Source organism: Myotis myotis, unplaced genomic scaffold (assembly GCF_014108235.1).
Source record: "Myotis myotis isolate mMyoMyo1 unplaced genomic scaffold, mMyoMyo1.p scaffold_m19_p_15, whole genome shotgun sequence".
Classification (NCBI taxonomy): Eukaryota; Metazoa; Chordata; class Mammalia; order Chiroptera; family Vespertilionidae; genus Myotis; species Myotis myotis.
This window is the reverse complement of record NW_023416319.1, coordinates 46,707,521-46,729,613: the sequence shown is the minus strand read 5'-3', so window position 1 is coordinate 46,729,613 and position 22,093 is coordinate 46,707,521. Positions and strand designations below refer to the sequence as shown.

At 46.8% G+C, this 22,093-nt stretch overlaps 1 protein-coding gene and 1 long non-coding RNA gene across 28 annotated transcripts in view; both read left to right on the top strand.

Moving 5' to 3' along the window:
* KCNMA1 (potassium calcium-activated channel subfamily M alpha 1) overlaps window positions 1-22,093 on the top strand; it is a 686,992-nt gene that overhangs the window by 332,135 nt on the left and 332,764 nt on the right. For all 27 annotated transcript variants that reach the window (XM_036337223.1, XM_036337220.1, XM_036337215.1 and 24 more), the window contains one exon: window positions 13,033-13,094. In XM_036337223.1, the coding sequence (XP_036193116.1) occupies window positions 13,033-13,094 (62 nt within the window). The remainder of the gene's footprint in view (window positions 1-13,032; window positions 13,095-22,093) is intronic.
* LOC118670185 lies at window positions 13,109-14,798 on the top strand. Its single transcript, XR_004972250.1, has 2 exons — window positions 13,109-14,487; window positions 14,590-14,798. It is a non-coding gene; the product is annotated as an uncharacterized LOC118670185 (long non-coding RNA).

The window sequence follows — 22,093 nt, the reverse complement described above, 5'->3', positions numbered from 1 at the left end:
TGCTTTCACCAAGCAAGTGAGCACGCACATCCATGGTCAAGCCCAGCGTGGGCCGGTGACTGATTTTGAAGCCTGGTCAATGTCAGCATCAATGTTGTCCTGTCAGCTGAATGGCTTTCCTATCTTTGGCCAACTCCCTTGATGCTGAGCGGCTTTGGTGGCACTGCTTTCTTGAGTTCACTGAAAATCCTTTCTAAAACTAAAAGCAACACCTTTGGTGGCCAGATCATTGCTGTAGAAGATGGAAATTTTAGTTTGTTTCTAGGGGTGACTTCAAGGTTTCACCAAGCCCTTGAGGGGCTGTGGCCAAGTCATTACTGCAGCTTGGCCTTGAGGTTTAGACTTGGAGAGCAAATGCCTTGTGTCTTTTCCATCATCTTCTAGAGGAATTTGGTTTGTTTATAAAGTGGTTATAAGCCAAGGACACACTCTTTTTTTATTTTAGTTTACCCTTTTTTATTGTGGTCAAAGGTACACTCTTTTAAAACTCCCAATCATATCTGGGACTTTAGCCAGAATTGCCAAAAGACAAAGTAGGCTCTGGCTCCAGTTAGCATCTCTGATCCCTAAGAAATGTATAGCTCACTTTGTGCATCAGTAATAGACAAGGATGGGGTGGTGGTGGGGAAGAAGGAGATCCATGGAAAGTCTCTGGCTAAATGGAAATGGACTCTGGAAACTAAAAGAGAAATGCCAGCTAACTAAGGGCTGCTAGTAAGACCCAACATCTCAGAGGGGCCGAGGCACGTATATGTAACACAACGTGTAACAACGTTCCTGGAGGTGCCAGCTGCCTTTGAAAGGAGAGACATCGGTATCCCTCTGAGCAGGTGACTGTGTGAGTTTGAGATGTGAATATACTGCTGGATTCTACTTGCAGGTTCTCAACGTTTTTCTTCCATTTCTTTCTTGTGATAACACATGCATAAGATTTACTCATTTAGCCATTTGTAAGTGTAGAATTCAGTGGCATTAAGTACATCCACAATGTTGTACAACTGTCACCACTATTCATTTCTGGACCTTTTTCATCAACCTAGAAAGAAACTCTATACCCATGAAACAATAACTCCTCTTACCCCAGGCAACCACCATTCTACTTTCTTTGTCTATGACTTTGACTATTCTAGGTACCTCTTACAAGTGGAATCATATAGTATTTGTCTTTCTGTGAGTGGCTTATTTTAATTAGTATAATATCTTCAAGGTTTATTCATATGGGAACATCCTATATAATAAAGAGGTAATAAGCAAATTAACCCTCATGCCCTAACAAGATGGCTGCCTAAGACCAGGCTGGCAGGAGGGTTAGTGAGGGACGACCAAATGACTGAAGAAGCAGGCTGTGTGGGGCAACCAGGCTGGTGGGGGGGGGGGGGCCGTGAGGGGCAACCAGGCCAACAGGGGGAGCAGTTGGGAGTGACCAGGCCAGTGGGGGGGAGTGCAGTTGGGGGTGACCAGACCAGCAGGGGGGGCAGTTGGGGGCGATTAGGCTGGCGGGGGGCAGTGAGGGGTGACTAGGCTGGCAGGGGTGCATTGGGGGTGGCCAGGCTGGCAGGGGTTTAGTAAGGGGTGACCAGGCTAGTGGGCGGTGGGGGGCAGTTAGGAGTGACCAGGCCAGCAGGGAGGCGGCAGTTGGGGGCGTTCTGGCCAGCAGCGGGGGGGGGGGGGGTAGTTAGGGGCGGCCAGGCAGGCAGGCAGGTGAGTGATTAGGAGCCAGCGGTCCAGGATTTTGAGAGGGATGTCCCAGATTGGAGAGGGTGCAGGCTGGGCTGAAGGGAGCCACCTTCCCCCTGACCCCTGTGCATGAATTTCGTGCACTGGGCCTCTAGTCTATAATAATAAAAGCATAATATACTAATTAGACTGGACATCCTTCTGGATGAACTTCCTGAGGAAACTGAGGCTGCGAGGGAAGCCTGGGTGCTGAGTGCCTGCTGTAGGCCTGAGGGAAGCCTGGAGCCCAGGTGCCAGAGGGAAACCAGTGCGGGCAGCCCGGGGAATGAAGGCCTATTCTTGCACGAATTTTATGCATTGGACCTCTAGTGTGTAAGAATTTCCTTCCTTTTTAAGGCTGAATAATATTACATAGGATGGCTATATATATATGGACTAGAGGCCCGGTGCACGATCGGGCCTCTGGCAGTCAGGCATCCCTCTCACAATCTAGGACTGCTGGTTCCTAACCACTCACCTGCCTGCCTGCCTGATTGCCCCTAACTGCTTCTGCCCTGCCAGCCTGATCACCCCCTAACCGCTCCCCTGCCGGCCTGATTGACACCTAACAGCTCCCCTGTCGGCCCAATTGCCCCCAACTGCCCTCCCCTGCAGGTCTGGTCCCCCGCAACTGCCCTCCCCTGCCAGTCATCTTGTGATGACACGGAGGTAGCCATCTTGTGGAGACCATCTTGTGATGACGAGGGGGTGGCCTTCTTGTGGTGGCCATCCTGTGATGCGAGGGTGTAAGGGTCAATTTGCATATTACATCTTTATTGTATAGGATATATATGTTTATCTTATATAATAAAAGCCTAATATGCAAATCAACTGAACAGCAGAAGGACAGGGCTCTATGATGTGCACTGACCACCAGGGGTCAGATGCTCAACACAGGAGCTGCCCACAGCCCACAGACCCCAGGCCAGCCAAGGCGGGTGACAGCAGGGAACCCCTTGATCACCCCGCCGGTCGCCCCACAGATTGGCCCTGATCTCTGGCCAGGCCTAGGGACCCTACCTATGCACAAATTTTGTGCACTGGGCCTCTAGTATATCTATATATCTACATATCCATATCTATATCTATATATCTATGTCTATATTTATATATCTATCTATATTTACCTATCTATATTTATCTATATCACATGTTGCTTATATTTATTCTTCTGTGAATGGACATTGGGTCACTTCCACTTTTTGTCTGTTGTGAATAAAGTTGTTATGAATTTGGGTGTACAAGTGTCTGTTTAAATCCCTGCTTTCAATCCCATTTTTTCCTTTAACATACTATAAAAACTGCCAAGATTCGAGACACAGGACAAAGATGACCATAAATTTAGTCCTTGGTGACAGTAAGTGGCAACTGGCAACCTGACAGTGCTATAGAATTTTTCTTGTCCTATAAACCTAATTAAATTAAAACCCAGTTGGCCAAACCCACATGCATTTAAGCCAGATAATTTTTCCAAAAGCTCATTAGCTGCAAACTTGGGAGCTCTACCAGCAGATGCAAGTTTTTCCCTCAGATTTTTCAGTAATTAGACAGGAAAGGCCTTTCACACTTTAGACCGCAAGTGGAAGATTTTATCTTGCTTGCCAATGTAGTTTTAATGCCCTTGGTAAAAATATACAGAAATCAACCTGTTGAGTTTTAGGATGCAGTGATGTAAGATTCCAGTGTCACTACTAGTAAACCTCCATTCTCAGGAGGAACACAGGTTTTAGGGAATTTTTTTCAGACAATGTTACAATTGCTTTCCACTTTTTCACTTTCTCATTTCAGTTATACTACATTAGGCTTTGAAGGAACACAGTCAACTCTTCTGTATGTTTAGGTTGTGCAAAATGAGATGGGCATGGTCAGTAAAATCCGGGGTGTGGGACAGGTGGCCCTCCTGTGACAATCAGGGAACACTGTCCACAGAAGTGCACACAGCTCGTGCCCTAGAGTTATGTCAACCAGGGCCCGGTTTATGCTGCAGATTCTTCCGTAGGGAACAGGACAAACAAGCTTCAGACCCTTTATACCAGTGATGGCGAGCCTTTTGAGTTCGGCGTGTCAGCATTTTGAAAAACCCTAACTTAACTCTGGTGCCATGTCACATATAGAAATTTTTTGATATTTGCAACCACAGTAAAACAAACTTATATTTTTGATATTCATTTTATATATTTAAATGTCATTTAACAAAGAAAAATCAACCAAAAAAATGAGTTCGTGTGTCGCCTCTGACACATGTGTCATAGGTTCGCCATCACTGCTCTATACCCATCTTTATTAGCTACATTCTCCTCTCCCCTCTCCAAAAAGGCCATTTATTGCACTTAATTTTGTATGTATTCCAGCAATGTGTGATTTATAATCATCTTGTTCTTTGTAAGTTATACTCAACATGAACCTCATTGCCATGGCTGGTGTGCTCAGTTGGTTGGGCTTTGTCCTGTGCACTGAAAGGTTATGGATTCGATTCCCAGTCAGAGCATATGCCCAGGTTTCGGGCTCAATCCCGGTTGGGGTGTGCAGGAGGCAGGCAATCAATGTTTCTCTCTCTCCTTCCCTCTTCCTCTTTCTCATTAAATAGCAATAAATTTATTTTTTTTTAAAGGAGCTCTATTATTTTCTAGGCTTCCTTTTTATCTACAGTAATTTTGAAATTACCTAATTTAAAAATGGACATTGCTGGGAATGTAGTGATTAATATATATTGATAGAGACCCAACTTTGTGATTGATTAGTAGAGTATTAGTTTATTATCTCTGTGTCCCTTGCAACCTGTGTGTGTGTGTGTATATATACATATACTAGTACACACACACACACACACATATCTATACAGTGGGGCCTTGACTTACAAGTGTCCCGACTAACGAGTTTTTTGAGATATGAGCCATCTCTTGGCCGATTTTTTGCTTTGAGTTGCGAGCTAAAATTCGAGTTACGAGCCAGCTTCAGATACCCCACCGCTAGTTGGCACAACAAACGTCACAGTGAACGCCACAACATCAGCCCAGCATCACGTGTCTCACTTGTTCACTTTTGATTTGACATACGAGTAATTTGAGTTACGAGCTCCATCACGGAACGAATTAAACTCGTAAGTCAAGGCTCCACTGTATCTATATCTATCTATCTATCTATCTATCTATCTATCTATCTATCTATCTATGCATATGTATATGTTCATGCATTATTTATATATGAATTCACCTCCTCAGTTCAGACATGTGTTTTACTCCATTTCCATAGATTCCTGGTCCTGATCCCAATCTTCTTCACCTAAGACTCTGACGTGCATCACTTTAATTGAACCTGTTTTTCCTAGAGACGCAGTTTCCCCACTTCTCTCTGTGGAGGTTGCTTATTTCTTTACAGTCCAGGGACCGTTGGCCACCCTGGCCCTCCATCACCCTGCCATCCTGGTGTGAGACCTTTACTCTTGAGCATCCTGCCATCCACTGAGTCCTCACTCCGTCTACCCCCCTGAGGCTGCCATCTACCTGCCTGCACTCCATTACTCAGAATGGTTTCCTGCTGTCAACCTCAGCTCTCCAGCCGTTGCCTGAGTCTGTGCACACGAATCTCCTATCTATCCCCTGAGTGTCCCAGACCCTTGACCTTCTTGAGGACGATGCACTTCAGCCAGCTGTCCCTTGGATCCCCACACTGGGAACTACTCAAGTCTGTGGGTCCATATCCTTCCATTCTCTTATGCTTTCACTGCACCAGTCTCCAAACTCATTCTTCAGTCTGTCCTCCAAATACTCGTGCAACAAACCGGGAGACACTGCTAGCTCTGGGAGTGTAGTGGTGAGTGAAAATCGGCATGTACCTTGTCTTTATAGAACTTGCAGCCCAGCAAAGGCTAGAGGAATTAATCAAATGACTGCACAAAGAAATACAAAACTTCAGGGGTGCCAAGTGCTACAAGGTGCAGACTATGCTCATAAGGGACCTTCCCAAGTTAGGTGGGCAGGGAAGTGACAGTATAGCTGAAATCTGAAGGATGACTAGTCTGTGAGGGGAGCTAAGTCTTCTAGGAGGAGGGACGTACTTATGCAAAGGCCCTGCGGTAGGATTTTTTTTGGGTGCTGGCCATGTGGTGAATAAGAAGAACTGAAAGTTCCATTAACTGGAGTCTAGAGAGAGAGGGTGTAAGATAAAGCCAGAGGGAAAGAAAAGGGCCAGTTTTCCAGGGTTTTGTGAGCTCGTCAAGGATTTTTTTTTTTTTTCATACAAAAGCCACAGACGTCATTTGAAGCAATTGAAGGGGGTTCTCTCCAATTATGTCTCGTGTCCTAAAAATCCAGTCCATTCTACACTAAGTAGTACTGCATTTTATATATTGCACTTCTGGAGGCACCAGATTTAAATGCCCACAATACACAGGCATTTTATCTCGGCTTCCTCACATCGTCTCAGTCTTATCTGGAAGCCCCACCTATTTTATTTTCATGCTGTAATTCTAAAGACTGACTCCTGAAATCACTTTCTTTTTCCTTTATTTCGTCTTGAATACATCTATAGTTATGCTATTGGTTGGAGCCTTGGTTTCCAGGGAATCCATTTACAGCATTTTTGTGTAAACACTTGCATAAGTCAAATGAAATGCGCCACGATGTTAGGTTGCAAACTTAGGGGACCTTCGGATATCTAAGTGGCACTGTCAAAATATTGCTTTTATGCTTCACAAATCTTTCTTTACTTACGATGACAAAAATACCTTTTTTGGTAGCAAGATTATATATACTGTTGGGAACCATTAAGGGTGTAGGGATGAGAAAAACATGTTACTATGCTTGCCTTTATCCCTTGGAGAAACCACTGAGCTCAGAATATGAGCCTTCAGGGTAAAAACCCACAAAAAATGTGGGTTTTTCAGAGATCACAGGGGCAGGAGGTGAGGGGGCTGGGCCAGAGACCCCTCCTTTTCCTTCAGCCACGGCAGGGCTGAGGCACAGGGGCCACTCTGGCTTTGCGTTTGTGGTGCGGGATGTCAAACTGCGTGAGCAATTGATTGCCTACTGGAAACACCAATGAATGGGAGTGTCCGTGGAGTTCCCACTTGTGATTTATGAAAGAAACAGCAACTCTGACACAGATTAGTAACACATCATTGCCATCATACTCAATTATTATAACGATGCAAAAATGGCTTACAGTTGGCGTAAAAGAGGCTGCCTTTTTAAGCCAAAAGTTTTTAGTTCTTTCACTGTAAGCAATGACCTGTCAAGGTCCCCGTTTGATAACCAGCTTTCCCAACCCCAGCATTTCACAGACTGGGAGACTGAGCCCCAGAGACATGAAGTGATGTGCTCCGGAGCGTACTGCTTCGTGGGGCAGAGCTGAGTGAGGCTCAGAGCCAGGCCGCCTCCTGGTGGGAGTCTGTGCTCTACCCCTGCGTCAGTCACGGGGCGTCAGTCACAGGGGGCGCCTGGTGTCGTCCTTCCCAGGGACAGCCAGGTGGACCGGGAGAGTCCGGAGCCCTCTCCTCCTCCTTGGTCTCCCCTTCTTCCCTTCCCCGTCTACATGTGCGGTGATGGTGGTGTCACTTCTCTGTCCCCTCCTTAGGCATCTCTAGGTGTCTGTCTGTATGTGCAGCATTTACCGAATTCACAGGCACCTCCCAAATCATTCAAGCTTCTGGAAGAAGATGAGGCCTGAGGAGGCCCTTTTAGTTTTCTGTTTTCCTCTCTCTCCCTCGAGGTCCGTGTTCGGCATTCACTACCTGTTTGTCGGAGCTGTTAGACTCACCAGACCAGACGTCACGAGTTGGGTGTCGGAATGATGTCTCCCATAAACAAAGTGTCCCCAGATTGTTTTGCCTTAGGAGCTCTCATGTCTATTTTTTTTATTACAGTGGCTTTAATTGAATATAAATTCTCCCTCAATTAAAAAGTCATGCGCCTTCGGGATCACGTATAGGAAATTGTCCATGTTCTGAGGGGTGGCTGCTGCCAGTATCTGGCTAGGCCCCGATCAAACATGCAGAATCATTAATTAGGGCCATTTGTTCTGCTGAGAGCTGAGCAGAATGTGTAAGTCCTGCTCGGGAGAGAATTAATTCATCTTCCTCTCTGTACTTTGTAGAGTACTCCTAGCACGATTCTCCAAGCCTGCAGGCCTCATGCATATGTTCTGATGGGCTAATTGCTAAGGAGACATTTGTAAATTAATCTCTGACTTGAGCTAAGTGGTTTCCCCTAATGGCTTTAATTCAGTGACTCCCATTCTTGGCCACACGTCAGCTTCACTGGAGGAGCTTGTTAAAAATAAGAGATGTCCAGCTCACTCCCCACCCTCAGGCTCGAGAGTTCCTGGTCTCAGGACGGAGGAGGGCGTCTCTGTTTTTAAGGAAAGCGCTTGAGGTGGTCCCACACCTGGTCGCAGTCGCCTCTGTGAGCCTCGGCTTTAAATGCTCGCCTGAAGGCCCGCGGAGCCTCATGTGTTGATTGAAAGCATTTGGGCCCAAACCTGACACTTGAAACCAGGTTCTAGAACTGGCAGCATCTCAGAAGAGTCTCTGTTCCTGATCCACTCCCCTCCCTATTCTCCTCGCTCCCTGAAGAGCTCCAGTGCCCTGAGGGCGGATATTCCGGCTGTTTTCCACTTTCATGGACTTTCTGAGACATTTGGAAAATCTTCAGAGCCTGCTGGAATTTCCAGCATGAAGGTGGCTGTGAACATTCTCTCTCAGGCAGCTGGTATCAGGTGTTAGGGACAGGCATTCTTCTAGCACAGGGGTCCTCAAACTACGGCCCGCGGGCCACATGCAAATACGAATATTGTATTTGTTCCCGTTTTGTTTTTTTACTTCAAAATAAGATATGTGCAGTGTGCATAGGAATTTGTTCATAGTTTTTTTTTTAAACTATAGTCCAGCCCTCCAACGGTCTGAGGGACAGTGAACTGGCCCCCTGTTTAAAAAGTTTGAGGACCCCTGTTCTAGTACAGTGTGTGTGTGTGTGTGTGTGTGTGTGTGTGTGTGTTTTCTTGGCATTCTGTGCACACATATGCTATGTTTGGCCTTGGAGTTTTGAAAATAGATTACGCACAAGCACCATTGTTTTAAAGACATCTCTATCCAAACTTCTGTGTTCAGGAATCTCACACTCTGCAAACATCACAGAGCATGCGGTGTTTCCAGTAAACCTAAGCATATGGCAATGAGCACCATGCAGGTAGCCAAGGTGATTTGGTGAAACTGGACTATGAAAGGTGAGTTAGGCTGGCACCGGGGCCTGAGAGAGCACGCTCACGTTATCCCCTCGGTCTGACTGTTCACAAGCTCTTGTTTGCTGACGGTGCTTTGGGAAGCACCCGACCATTGTAAGCTTATTCTGTTACTCAGCTGCTGGAGGGCGAGTGTCCTCCTCTTTCAGTTTTTATGCTTCTCGTGGCCTCATCTTATGTCGCAGGCTTCAGTGTCCCTTACCCCTGGGACTGTGGAAGTGCATAGAGAGACTCCCCATCTCCATCCTTCTTACTGAAGGCGCATGAGAGGAGACAGGATACGTAGGAAGAAGGGACACTCTGAGAACAAGGAGGGTATTGAGACCAGAGCCCTGTTCCTACCCCTCCTAGTTCTTCTCCATTCAGGTGTATTCCAGCAAATCAGTAGCATATGTATTGATCAGACGGTTGAGCACCGACTAGATGTAGCATAGGATTCATCTATGTAAACAGTACTGCAGAAGGAGTACATTTTATGACTCCAAGTGGACTTTTTCTTTTGTTTTTCCTAAGGCTTTATGCATAGCAGACGTGAAATAAATACTTGGATGATTATTTGGGGGTGCGCTATGCCATAACTATTACCATTTAGGCTAAAATAGAATTATGTTGTGTGATGAAATAGATTGTTTTTTATATTTAGAGTAGGCTGCTCAGCCAATGGAGGATTTGTCAAAGAGATAGAATGTGTGTGTATGTGTGTGCGTGCGTGCCTGTGTGTGTGTGTGTGTGTGTGTGTGAGAGAGAGAGAGAGAGAGAGAGAGAGAGAGAGAGAGAGAGAGAGAGAGATCCTTAGGCCTATAGAAGATGAATCTCTATTGGTTTCCTGTCTTCATGGCCAGATCCATAGGGTTAATGTATTTTCCGCAGCCCTTGGATCCAGGCTGACAATGTGATCACGCCTGACATGATCAAGAGGCATTTATCAAGTTTAAAAACCACATGCACAGCCTCTGGCTGGGCGGCTCAGTTGGTTGGAGCATCGTTCCATACGCCAAAATGTCACAGGTTTGACCCCTGGTTGGAGCACATGTGGAAGGCAACCCATTGATGTGTCTCTCTCTTTTCCATGTTTCGCTCTCTCTTCCCCTCCCCCCTCTCTTCCATTCTCTCTAAAGATCAGTGGAAAAATATCCTCAGGAGAGGACTCACAAACAAACAACAATAATCGCATGCACAGTTGTTTCAGTACGGAGAACAGACGCTCTGTCCATCTATGGTTTCATGCCTGGGGGCAGGCAGGGGGGTGGGAACTGGGACCTCCTGGAGAGGGAGCCTTCCAGCTGAGCTTCAGGAGCTGAGCACAGGTCCCCTCAGCAGCAGCCTCAGTCCCTGGAGACTTGGAGGCCACGTGCCTCCTGGACTTCTTCCCTTCTTGCCTTATCAGAGAGAGACTGATATGTGAGTTTGCATCTTAAGAGGAGAGTAGGAGTCCTTCCCTCCTATCACTGGCTGATTTGCTCAAATGAGCTGCACATTATTTTCCACAGCAGAGGCCGGTCGAGAGGAATTGGGAGGAAATAGTGTCAGCTGCTTTGACCACTCAAGCCTGGGGAATCATCGCCATTGCAGGAGAGCGATGCTGAGCTCATTTCAGAATGATGTGGATGCCTTCTGCAAGGACTTCTTCCCTATTCTTTCCCCGTTCCTGTTTCTCCTCCTCTCCTCTTCCCTCCTCCCCTGCCTCACCTTGCCTTTCTTCTTCTTTCTTCTCCAGGTTTTAATGGAATGAGCCCGTGACCCCAGCTTGGCCAAAGCTCAGCATTCACACGCACAGGCACATACACACATGCAGCCAGATTGACAGGGGTGAGCCTTGAATCAGCTGTTCATGAATGAAGCAGAGGTCCTGCCCCTCTGTGCTGGCCACGCTCCTTCTCTTTGAGGCATTCTGAGAATGAGGTCAGAGCCAGGATCTAATGGCTTGTGTCTCAGAAAAAGCAGCACAGGTCAGAATTAATCTTCAGCTATTTGTTTTGCTGCCTCATTCAGCTCATAGAGGGGAAAGCAGAGGGTTGATCATGGTTTTTGTTTTGTTCCTGTGCATAACTTTGCAAGGAATGAGTGAGTGAGTGAGTGAGTGAGTGAGTGAGTGAGAGGGGAGCGGCTCAGGTGGCTGCCAGGGTGTTTGCGCCAGCTCCATGGTAATTACTGACAGACTGCAGGAGTTTCCTTGGATCAACTGGGACATGTTTTCGTTTTTAAAACAAAATGGAAAAATAAAACAGGCCCCGGTGGTGTCTTAACACTTCCTCTCGTGAGGAGAATTTATCAGGTGCTGTGGAACCACATAGTCCCTTTACAGGGTCCAGTTGTTTTAACCATCAGCTTTTAAATATGGAGCTCACCCTCCCTCCCTGTAGCTCCATGGAGTTTTGCAGTATTCTAAATGAATATGCAGATTTCATTTCTGTCAGCCACTGTGGTGCACCCACAAGTACAGAAATGTGTGAGCGATATTCTCTCTCTCTCTCTCTCTCTCTCTCTCTCTCTCTCTCTCTCTCCCCCCCCCCCTCTCTCTCTCTCACACACACACACACGGCTTGATTTTTACCTAGTCTTTACATAAACTGGGTGTTATCTCTATGCACCAGCCAATGCCAGAGGGATGTTCATAGATGCTCCGAGGAGACTGACGCTTCTAACCCCTTCCACCCTTCTCCCCCTGCAGTTCCTGTAGGAGATTAGCAGGTCTGAAAGGGAGCTGTTGCCCCTGGCGTCTTAGGTGGTGGTGGGGGTTACTTTTTGTTCTCAAGATTAATCATTGGCTCTTAGCGCCTGTTTCATCTTTGAACATCCTTCCGGTTGGACCAGGACTCTCCTCCCTGAAAGATCAAATAAGCAAATGAGAACGTGGAGTGAGCAGAGAGGCGTCAGTGTCAGCCCGACCTGCTACGCATTCATTTGATGGACTTTGGTGTGACAGGTGTCCTCGGAAGGGGGTGCTGCGCTGTCTTTTCTATCAAAGGTGATTGATTACCTTTGAGTGAAGCGTGTGAAGGAGGACAGGATTGCCATGTAGCCGGCCTCACGTACGACCTTAAACGGTTTCCAAAATACTTAGACCTGTCCCCCCACTCCCTCCCCCATGGATATCTGTACAAGCAGCAAGTTTGTGCCCCTCCCGCATTTTATTATGAGTTTATTGAAATAAGTACAACTTGAGAGCAACATTATAGGATCATCTCGACCTAAAGGGATCGACTACTTTGCCCAGATGAACTGTCAGGTTCTGAAAAGACAAAGCTATAGCTAGACGTTCCTGGCTTCTAGGAATGAGTGGGAAAGAGAAGACGTGTGTGGTCCTAGACATAATTGGACCTTTTAAAAAATTGCGTATTGAATTTATAGGGGTGACATTGGTTCGTGGAATTATATGGGTTTCAAGTGTACAGTTCTGTAATACATCATCTGTATATTGTATTGTGTGTTTGCCACCCAAAGTCAAGTCCAACTTTCTGTTTTTCAATTGGTATTTCTTGGACAGAAACAGAAAGTAAATTCATGGTTATCTTAGGGCTTGGCTAGCAAAGGAGGATTAACAGGCACGAGGCATCTTAGTGAGACTATGGTGATGGTTGCAGAACTTGGTATAATTATTCAAAGTCATTGACTGAATTGTACATTTAAAATGGGTGAATTTTATGGTAGTATGTAAATTCCACCTCATTAAAGCGGCTAAAAATTGATATTCCTGTATTTAAGTTCTCTTGGGACCTAACTTGCATATAATATGAAACATTGTATCACCCCAAATGTTTACCTGCTCTTTTCCCACTGGAGTGTGTGTCTTCACTTTGGTGGCGGAGAAGATTCACCCTGAGATTACAGGGCCAGATACAAACCCCAATGTTAGGATATTAGAGTCTGCCCTGACCCCTGTTGGCCAGCAGTGAGGTTGCTGCCCACTGCCTGGTAAGGAGCCAACATAAGGGGAGCAAAGAGATAGGTTTCCAGGCAGACCCCAGAAAGCACCTGGCACCAAATTTCCGAGCTGCGGCTACATGTGTCACAAAATTAAAAAATAAAATCCCAGTGTTGTTCCGCCCTTAAGTCACGCATTTCTCTCTTGTTTTGCAGGTTGTCTTAGTCTTCGCTCTCAGCATTGGTGCACTTGTAATATACTTCATAGATTCGTCAAAGTGAGTATTCGCATCCGTTGTCTTGCCCTGTTTTCCTGGCACAATTGTGAGTCCTTATTGACATCGATCAATGAGTTGCTTTAGCATCAACCTTCGCAAGCGCCTCCTGCGTGTGGAAGACTTTTAGAGGCAGGCGGGGCTGTCGGTGCTGATTTTCTGAATGGGAAGCAAGTTCTCCCAAGGAAGGACTCTGCTGGCTAAGACAGGGAGGGTGGGGTATCGGCGTGCTGGGTATTGTTTATGTGTAAATAACTGTTTCCTGAGTATTTGCACTGAAGAGGCCAAGAGGGTCGGAGAGTTTTGTGCATTTGCAAACTCTGGGAAGTTTAAGTGCCCAACGGGCCAGGGTCTGAGCCATTCTTGCCATGGTGGTTGGGCTCTTTGCTCGTTAGGGTTTCAATGCTTTAATCTTATTTGAGGTCAGTTAGAAAGCGTGATACTGTCCTTTGTACCTGCCAACCAAATACTCAGCGGAAGCATCGCTTGCTGGTGCTTCTTGACTCGAGAAGGAAGGAGATGGGACAGAGTTCATGATGACTCCCAGAGGTGGAGACCATGGCCATCTGAGAATTCCTAGAGTGGACACTCACACAGACCCTCAGGTGCCAGCTGAGAGAACTGGTGCTTCAGGGTGAGCCCGGGGTGAGGTCTGTGCCACAGATGGCCAGGCTTTGTAGGAGGCAGGAGAGGTCGCCGAGCGGAGCTGCCAGGTGGTGGCCAGTTCTGCCCTGGCCCCTGCAGGCGTCACCCTGGCGCATCATCTGGTCCAGGGATTCTGTTGCAATCCTGACGCTGACAGCATCTGGGAAACTGGAGCTGAGCGGGTCTGGCCGGCCTGTCTGTGGTGACATGAGCTGGACACTGGACAGTGGCCTTGAGCTCTTTGCCTGTGTTTTTCACTGTGAGAGTGTGTGTGTCTCCTTGAACCCTGTCCCTGGTATGGCTGCACATGAGCATCTGAGCCCAGGAAACCCGCTCGATGCCCCCATTGGCAGACTCCTGCGTGTCTGAATTCTGAGCTTAGCGTTCTTTCGCCGGGGCTCGGGATGGTGCTATTTCATGCCCGCCTAAACTCTGAGTTTCTCAGAGGCATCTGGTCACCAGCCAGAGGATTTTGTGACTGGAATGCCAAGGCCAAGATATCATGTTAGGGAAGATAAAGAAAACACCAGCTCCAATCACCTGTCTCTGGGGATCAGCCACATCAGACAATCTGAGGTCGTTCAGCCTTCCCCACGCACCAGCAGGGCTGCCCTGGCCCAGCTCGGGGTGAGGGTCCTTTAAACTGTCTCAGGAGAGGAGATCCCACAGGCTCCTCCGGCAGCTCGCGCCGACCAAGAAAGAGAAGACGAGCTTTTCAGTCTGGAAAACTCCCAGTGGCATGTCATTGAAGGTAAGCCCCTTGCCAATATCTCCTCTTCATCACTCTGACCATGATTGAATTGAAGCAAAGATCTCTAAAGCCCTCGGTCCTATTTCTCCATTCTCTCCCCAGGCACATCCTGGGGGGTGCATCCCCTGCCAGTTTCCATGCCAGGGCTCAGGAAATGGGCTTGGGCATGCAGTCTGTGTGCCCCAGACAGAGCAAGCCCTGACGTGGAGGTGAGTGTGGCTGTTAGAAGGACAGATGCCTCGGCCCCTTCTTTCCTTTGCCTCTCTTCTTGCTCCTCTGTATTTCTGTTAAAATAAAAAGCTCTTGCTGGATGGGTCTGAATTGTGTCTTTTTTTACAGCGTCTACTGTGAGGCAGCCATTTGTACTTAGATCCTGGTGGACTACCACAGGCAAGACCCTCTCCTTGGCTCCCCGCACTACCACAGGGCCCTTTGGACTTTGTTCTGGTTCTGCCAAGCCCTGGGAGGCTGGCATTGGGGGTCATCTCTGGTTCTGGTTCTGCAGAGAGTCTACGCCAAGAATGGACCTTTGATTCTGTTCCCAGCTTTTCCCAGAAAAGTGCCAACAATCCTAGAACCAAGACTGTCCTCACTCTCCCGGGGACTGCTCTGGCCGCATCCTAAACTCAGTCTTTCCTCTCTGTCACTAGACTGTGCGGTTTGGCAGAGAGGGCCTCTGTACATTGGAAGACCTGATGTTTCTGTTGCCTTTTCTGCTTTCATTAGCATTTTTTCCTTTGGTGCTGGAGCCATACCCCAAGGTTCTGTCCCAGGGGTCACCTGATCTGCATAGTCAGTACCAAGGAGTCTGCCGTCTTTCTGGGGACAGCCGGCACGCATGCTCAGTTAAGTAAGGAGAGGAATTAAAACAGACTCTGTAAGGTAACCTTTACGATAAGTCTAAAGGTTCAGGAATAAAAAAATAATCTATTAAAATAACTACCAGCAAGCAAAGTAAACAAGATAAAGTGAGATTCTATCCACACATAAAAAGAAAATGGAAAGTAGGTAGGAAAGCAGGCTGTAAATTCTTAATATCCATCCTTTTTATTCAAAACTGTCATCAGTTTTACCCTCTGGTGGTTTTGCCAGCCATTGGAAAGAAATGGCATCTTGGAAAGAAATCTTTAAACTTCTTTTAGAATTTATACAAAATCCTTATCCTGGAAAAAAGAAGTGTACAGTATTCTTCAGATGAATTTTAGTTGGTATTTATACCCTTCAAATGAATAAATAACTTAAAAGACAATCAATCTATAGGCCTTCCCTTGCGTGAACCTAACTGGGCAGACATTGTCAGTCACATGGCTTGTTTTGGTGAATTTTAACCAGAGCTGGCCTCCCCAGATGGTGGGAATACACTGACAACACAAGTTCAAGGTGTGAGGCTCTGCAGGTTCAGTGTCAAGACAGGCCAGTTCAGGTTGCACAAGAGGACAGGTGGGCTGGGTGGTTATTCTACTTCTGTGTGGCACCAGGGGAGGCTGGCATTTCTGAAAAGTGCCATAGTTGAAGTGCGCATGATCTTTTTAACCTTTCGCTGCTCATTTGGCTATCAAGAGGCTGTGGGTACGTTATTTCCAGATACAGTCTCAATTACACGTTTTTTCCTTTTCCATTGCTAGGCCAGGGTGATCCCTGAGCAGGTCTTTTGCTCTTAAGGCTTTGAGAAGCCCTTCCTTGGGTATTACTTTTCCAGGTGATCACCAGAGAGGAATCGCATGGGCAGCTTCAAGTGGTTGCTCTGAGCTAAGACAGACTGTCCTCACGACTCCTGGAGTTGAAAGCCAATGAGAATTACCTTAAACTGTGTTAAAATTATGCTCCCATCCAAGGAGAGGAGGCTGTTCCACCAAATCTTTCGATAGACATCAGTGTTAATTCCTTAATAGACACAGAGATGCATTAAGCCCGCCACACACAGCAATCCCACCCCCCAGAAGGTACCCCTCAGTTAGCCACAGAAGACAGTTAGAGTCCAAAAGAAAATAACTCCATTTCTTTTTTAAAAAATATTTTTTTTGTTGATTTCAGAGAGGAAAGGAGAGGGAGAGATAGAAACATCAATGAGAGAGAATCATTGATTGGCTGCCTCCTGCAAGCCCCCCACTGGGGATCAAGCCTGAAAAATGGGCATGTGCCCTGACGGGGAATCAAACCATGGCCTCCTGGTTCATAGGTTGATGCTCAACCACTGAGCAACACAGGCCAAGCAGGAACTCCATTTCTTTTCCATTCTTTTTAAAGGTGCTGTGCCTGTTTAAGGCACATCTCACTCCAACTCCTAACTCTGATGTCTCTTGTTGTTTACGCCAACACTTTCTTCTCACACACTCTGCTATTCGGAGAAGCAAAGATTTTTAAAAAAATATACAGTAAGTCAAAAACAATTAAAAAAATAAAAGTGCCCTTGGGTGTCCTGTGGGTGATGATGTCATCATGGCTGATTCAACCCTGTCAGTTTCCTCCCTCTGACACAGGAACAGTGATTCTTCCTAATAGATAAGGGAACAGAAAGCCCCAAGATGTCAGTGTGAGTGCAGGCTTCATGGCTTGCATAATGCAGCAGTTCCTGCTGCTTCTAGAATTTCAAGAGGAAGTTGGAAGAGAGAGCGGCTCAGGGCCCTGGGAATTTGCCCTTTTCCAGGGGCATTCTGGGAAAGGATGACTCACCTGTGAATATATTTATTCCTTTGATTCATGTTTAAACTCCGCTACTTTTTAGGCTGTAGTTATGTGGATTATGAATATTTAATATTGCGTATACTGAAAATGAAGGTCAGATCCTGCTTACGTGACTTCAATGCTGACTCCTGTCTATGCAAGGCAAGCTGCCTGCTGTTAGCAGAGTAAAGCTGAAAGGTTACACATTGTTAAAAATCTCCATAATGACTTTATTTGCTCCAGAATGGCTGGTCCACAGTGGGGGGCTACTTTCCTGTTTTTTTCTGTTGGCTTCTGCTATCTTCTCTTGGGTTCTGCTATCTCCTCTTGGCTTCTGGTAGGGGCAGCTGTTTGGGATGTGGCCGTAAGGAGGGGGAAGCGAACAGTACCCCCAGGCTTGGAGAGCAATTTCATTTAAGGGCTGGATGCCAGAGTAACAGCGGAATTACGATGTGAAAATGGCCTTGCCCTAGTCTTGAAAAGTTTATGTTTGTATTCAGTAATTCATTCATTTTGTATCCATTCATTCACTTGAAACATCTTCAGAGTGATAATGCTGAGTATTTTCCACATGGTAAAAATGCTATGGTTAGTTATGGTCAAGGAAAACTGTTTTTAAGATTGCAATAGAAAATGACCTGACTGTGTTTATGGTCTCTGGAAATAAAACCGGTCCCACTGATGTAAGAGGGATACCCAGAGTTTTAGCAGAAGTGACCAGTCACCCAACTGCTTACTGCCCCACCTTCACAGGCCAGGCCTCTCATCCCTCAGCCAAGACATCCTCCTCAGGAGGGAAGGGAGGGGCCGGGTTGGAGGGAACTACATTTGCTGATCATGTGCTTTGTATGGAGTCTAGTGCTAAGCACTTTAAGATAAATAACACAGCAGTCCTATCATAGTCTTCTAACTACATCATAGAGTAGGTATTACGGCATTCCCACTTACAGGTGAGGCCGAAGTTGCAATATTTACTCCAAACCATGTAGCTAAGAAATTGTGGAGCCGGGGTTTGAATCCAGCATGTCTCAAAGCATCGCTCTTCCATGTCAAGAAGTGAAATTCCAGCCTGTGGAAGCGACTAAATGGGTTTAATGAGAAGTTGCAAGAATGAGAGGTCCCTTAACCTCATACCCCTCCCAGCCCCCCCCCCCCCCACCTCCAGTCACCTGTCTTGTTTGCCCTCTCGTTCTCCATCTCCCCACTTCTCAACTTTGGGGCCACGTTTGAAAGTCAGCCGTGCTGATGAGGGTCCTATGACAGCTTTCTCCCTATGTCATGGGACGTGTGGGACAGACCCCTGGGACATGGGCTGTCTGATGTCTCTTTGGACCTTGATCTGTTTCTTCCAAATTTGGTTTCCTAAGACTATTTTCTCTTCTATCGCAGGGAGTAGCAGCATTTTGTGCTGGACTGGGGTCAGGTTAGCAGAGAACAAGGAAAGATGTTGTTTCTCCGGGGCTCTTGCCGCTGAAGGGATTCTTTCTCGGCAGAAAGACCCTTTGCCCGCCCCGCTTACCTAGTTCTCTGTGACAGTAATTACCACGCTAACAGAGATAACGGCAGAGACCCCGCTTCCCATTAGATTATTGTATCTCACTAGAGAGTCGCAGAATGTAGGCAGCACTTCCTTGTGTGCCTAGACAATTAGTGTTGTCAAACCAATGGACTCCAGGAAAGTGTGGCCCCGAAGATGTTTCCATGGAGTCTTTAAACGATTTTTAGGTGTCTGGCCTCCCCCTCCAGGTAACTGTGCACACAGGGGTTGACACAGCGCCTCCCACATGCCCACCCTCCTGGCAGGCGCCCGGCAGAGCTGGGAGGTCAGCGTAGGCCACCTCCATGTTAATGTGTTGTAGACTGTGAAGTACAGTGAACGCTCCTGTAACTGTCCCCATTCGCACACCCCTTGCCCCGCAGCATGAACAGCTGGGCAGCCCCAGGCAGAGAGGAGGCTCTGTGCCCAGCTCCTTCACGGAACCGGGCCCTTCGAGGTAGGATTCTGAGAAATTCGCTTCAGCTCTCCGCCTTCTTCTCTGTTTTGAGAAGCCATGGCCAGCGTTTAACCTTTGTCGAGGAAATCAACAGGAATCACTGTGTGTGTAAAACATCTCCCTATTCTTTTTTTTTTTCCTTTTTAAATACGCCCCCCGATTTTCTTCCTCTCTTCCTGACATTTTTATTGCTGGGCTTTGGTTCGGAAAATTACGGGTAGGGAAAGTTCAAGGGCAGGATGTGCAGAGCAGCAATGCACATCTGTGAAGGGAACACAACAGGAGAGCCAGCAGCTGTTGAAAGAATGGGGTGTCAGGTGGTGGAGGAGCTGAGCGTGCTGGAGGGAGGCGGAGGGGGAGACGCCTTAGGGGCAACAAGGCTGTAGATAACTCCCAATGGGGAGTCCTTGTTCCCTTTCAGAATTTAACCTCTAATGCAACAATTGATCCTCTCACATGGGAGAGACCCTCACCCAACTGTTCTACCTCGTCTAGTTTTCCAAATTGCCTCTCTCATCAGTTGGGTAGAAACGAAACGTGAAGAGACGATGGGTGGAGAATATGCCAAGTGGGTAAGCGCTCTCCCTCCCTTCCCCTCCACACTTTGAGGGGGTCTCAGCTTCCCCACTTGCTTCACATTGTGATAGATAAGCATTTCCTGCTTATCTTTGATGTTTCCTTGGAACAAATCAGGGACTATTTTAGGAATAGAGGGAGGATGGAGCGGGACCTCCCAGGTTTGCTGCAAAAGGCAACTTTAGGATAAAATGTTAGAACTGGAAGAGGTGTCAGAGTCCACCTGGTGTCACCGTTCTCTGGCCTCAGCATCATCTCCTATGGGATGAGGGCTATGTGACCTGCTCAAGGTCACCCCAATAGCCAGGGGCAGGGTTAGAGCCGGAAGTTGGAGTCAGAGCACTGCCTTCTCAGCCCAGGCCCCTTTCTACTTCATCTTTTGTTGTTGTTTCTCTCTACAAAATAAATAATGAACAAAGATGTGACAGTGAGTATTATCCATTGAATAGTGAAGGAAATCATGACCTTTTATGACAGTCCCGGAGTTTCATGCTGTTATCATCGGGGAACTTCAGGGCCATGGAGAATAGCAATCATCTCAGGTGGAATTAATCAAAACTGGCCAGGTGGCTGCTTGGGAAAACTTTAGTTCATCCCTTAGCAAGGCCTTGGATTCCCTGATTTCATGATTCTGCTACTCCTTCCTCCATCCCTCCCCCCTCCTGTTTCAGAGGGAGAAGTAAGAGTTCACCTCTGTTGTAGAAGGCTAACAAGGCCGAACTTATTCGTATGGCCTGTTTGGAATTGTTATGCAAAACCTTTGAAGATTTTTTTCCCAATTGCTTATTTGTTTATCTTGTAAAAACACTATCTGATAACTATAAATCATATCTGCTGTATTTTGAAAATTAGAATGAATTATTTCTTCTCATCTCCAGAATTTAAAAAGAAAGCTTTAAATGAGCGGTCACTGTCTTCGCCTCTTGTTTCTTTTTAAAAAAATGATTACTTCCACCTGGCTGGTATGGCTCGGTTGGTTGAGCATGGTCCCGTGCGCCAAAAGGTCACAGGTTAGATTCCAGGTCGGGCACATGCCCAGATTGCAGGCTCCATCCGCAGTAGGGTGTGTGCAGGAGGCAGCCCATCCATGTTTCTCTCTCTCTCTCTCTCTCTCTCTCTCTCTCTCTCTCTCTCTCTCTGTCTCTCCCTCTCTCGCCCTCCCTCCCTCCCTTCTCTCCCTCCCTTCATCCCTTTCCCTTCCTCTCTCTGTCTAAAATAAACCCCAACACAATTTAAAACATATTTTAAAAAAATAAAAAAAATGATTACTTTGGGGCAAATGAAGAGAATGCATCCCCTTGCAGACCCAGCTAGTTGTCTTTTCTCAACTAGCATGTGTTTAACCCACACGAGGTATGAGAGGGCTGCATCTTCTCCCACTGGCACAGCCCAGTCCTTTACCTGAAGTCACAGCAGGCGAGCCTTCCTCTGCTGAGAGACCAGGGTGGGAGCCAGCTGGAGAGACAGGAGCTCAGAGTCCGTTAATGGAAACACAAGGGCAGAGCTCCTGCTTAACACAGCCATGGTGCCGAGGTACGGGCTCAACTATTACGGCTTCCACATGGGATTTATGGGCTGCAGACAGGAGTGGAACTGTGACCTCTGTCTCTGCTTTTATCCCCTTGTCCTTCCTCCTGTCAGCCTGACAAGCTGCCGCTTTGGGGAGACCCTGGTCAGTGATGAGTCATTTGTGGTTTAGAAATAGAGTCCTTGCAGCAAGGATGCCCTTGGGACTTTCTGATGCATAGGTCACTGTTCCCAGAACTTGGGAGGTGGGAGTGTGTGTGTGTGTGTGTGTGTGTGTGTGTGTAGGGGGCAATCCTCTGCTACCTATAAACCGACAGGAAAGCATAGCATGAAGGGACTGGCAACCTGTCTCATCATCACAACAGGGACGACACTGAGAGCTGTGTACATGTGCTCTCACTAACAGGTAACAGACCCCATTAGGTACAGACTTGTGGGCAAGGCATGTTAGGCATGTTGCTAGGTTTGGGGGATTTTATATCTATATCTATATCTATATCTATATCTATATCTATATCTATCTCTATCTATCTATCTATCTATCTATCTATCTATCTATCTATATAAAATTTACAAGGATCAGGGATGTCCAGACAAAAATATAGGAAAAATAAGGTAATAAAACAAGGTAACAAGTGAAATATATAACCAATGACTAATAGGAGCATTGCAAATTATAAGTGCTGGGGGTTGAGAAGCTGAAAAGATAGCTGGATGTTTATGGAGAATTTTGCTCTGGGGAGGTTTTGAGTTGAGGAGACAGAAAACTCAGTCTCGCCCGGGCCTAGCCTCCACGGGGGGCTGCCATGACAGCCTGCACCCGGCCTTTTGGCTTACATTTTTGG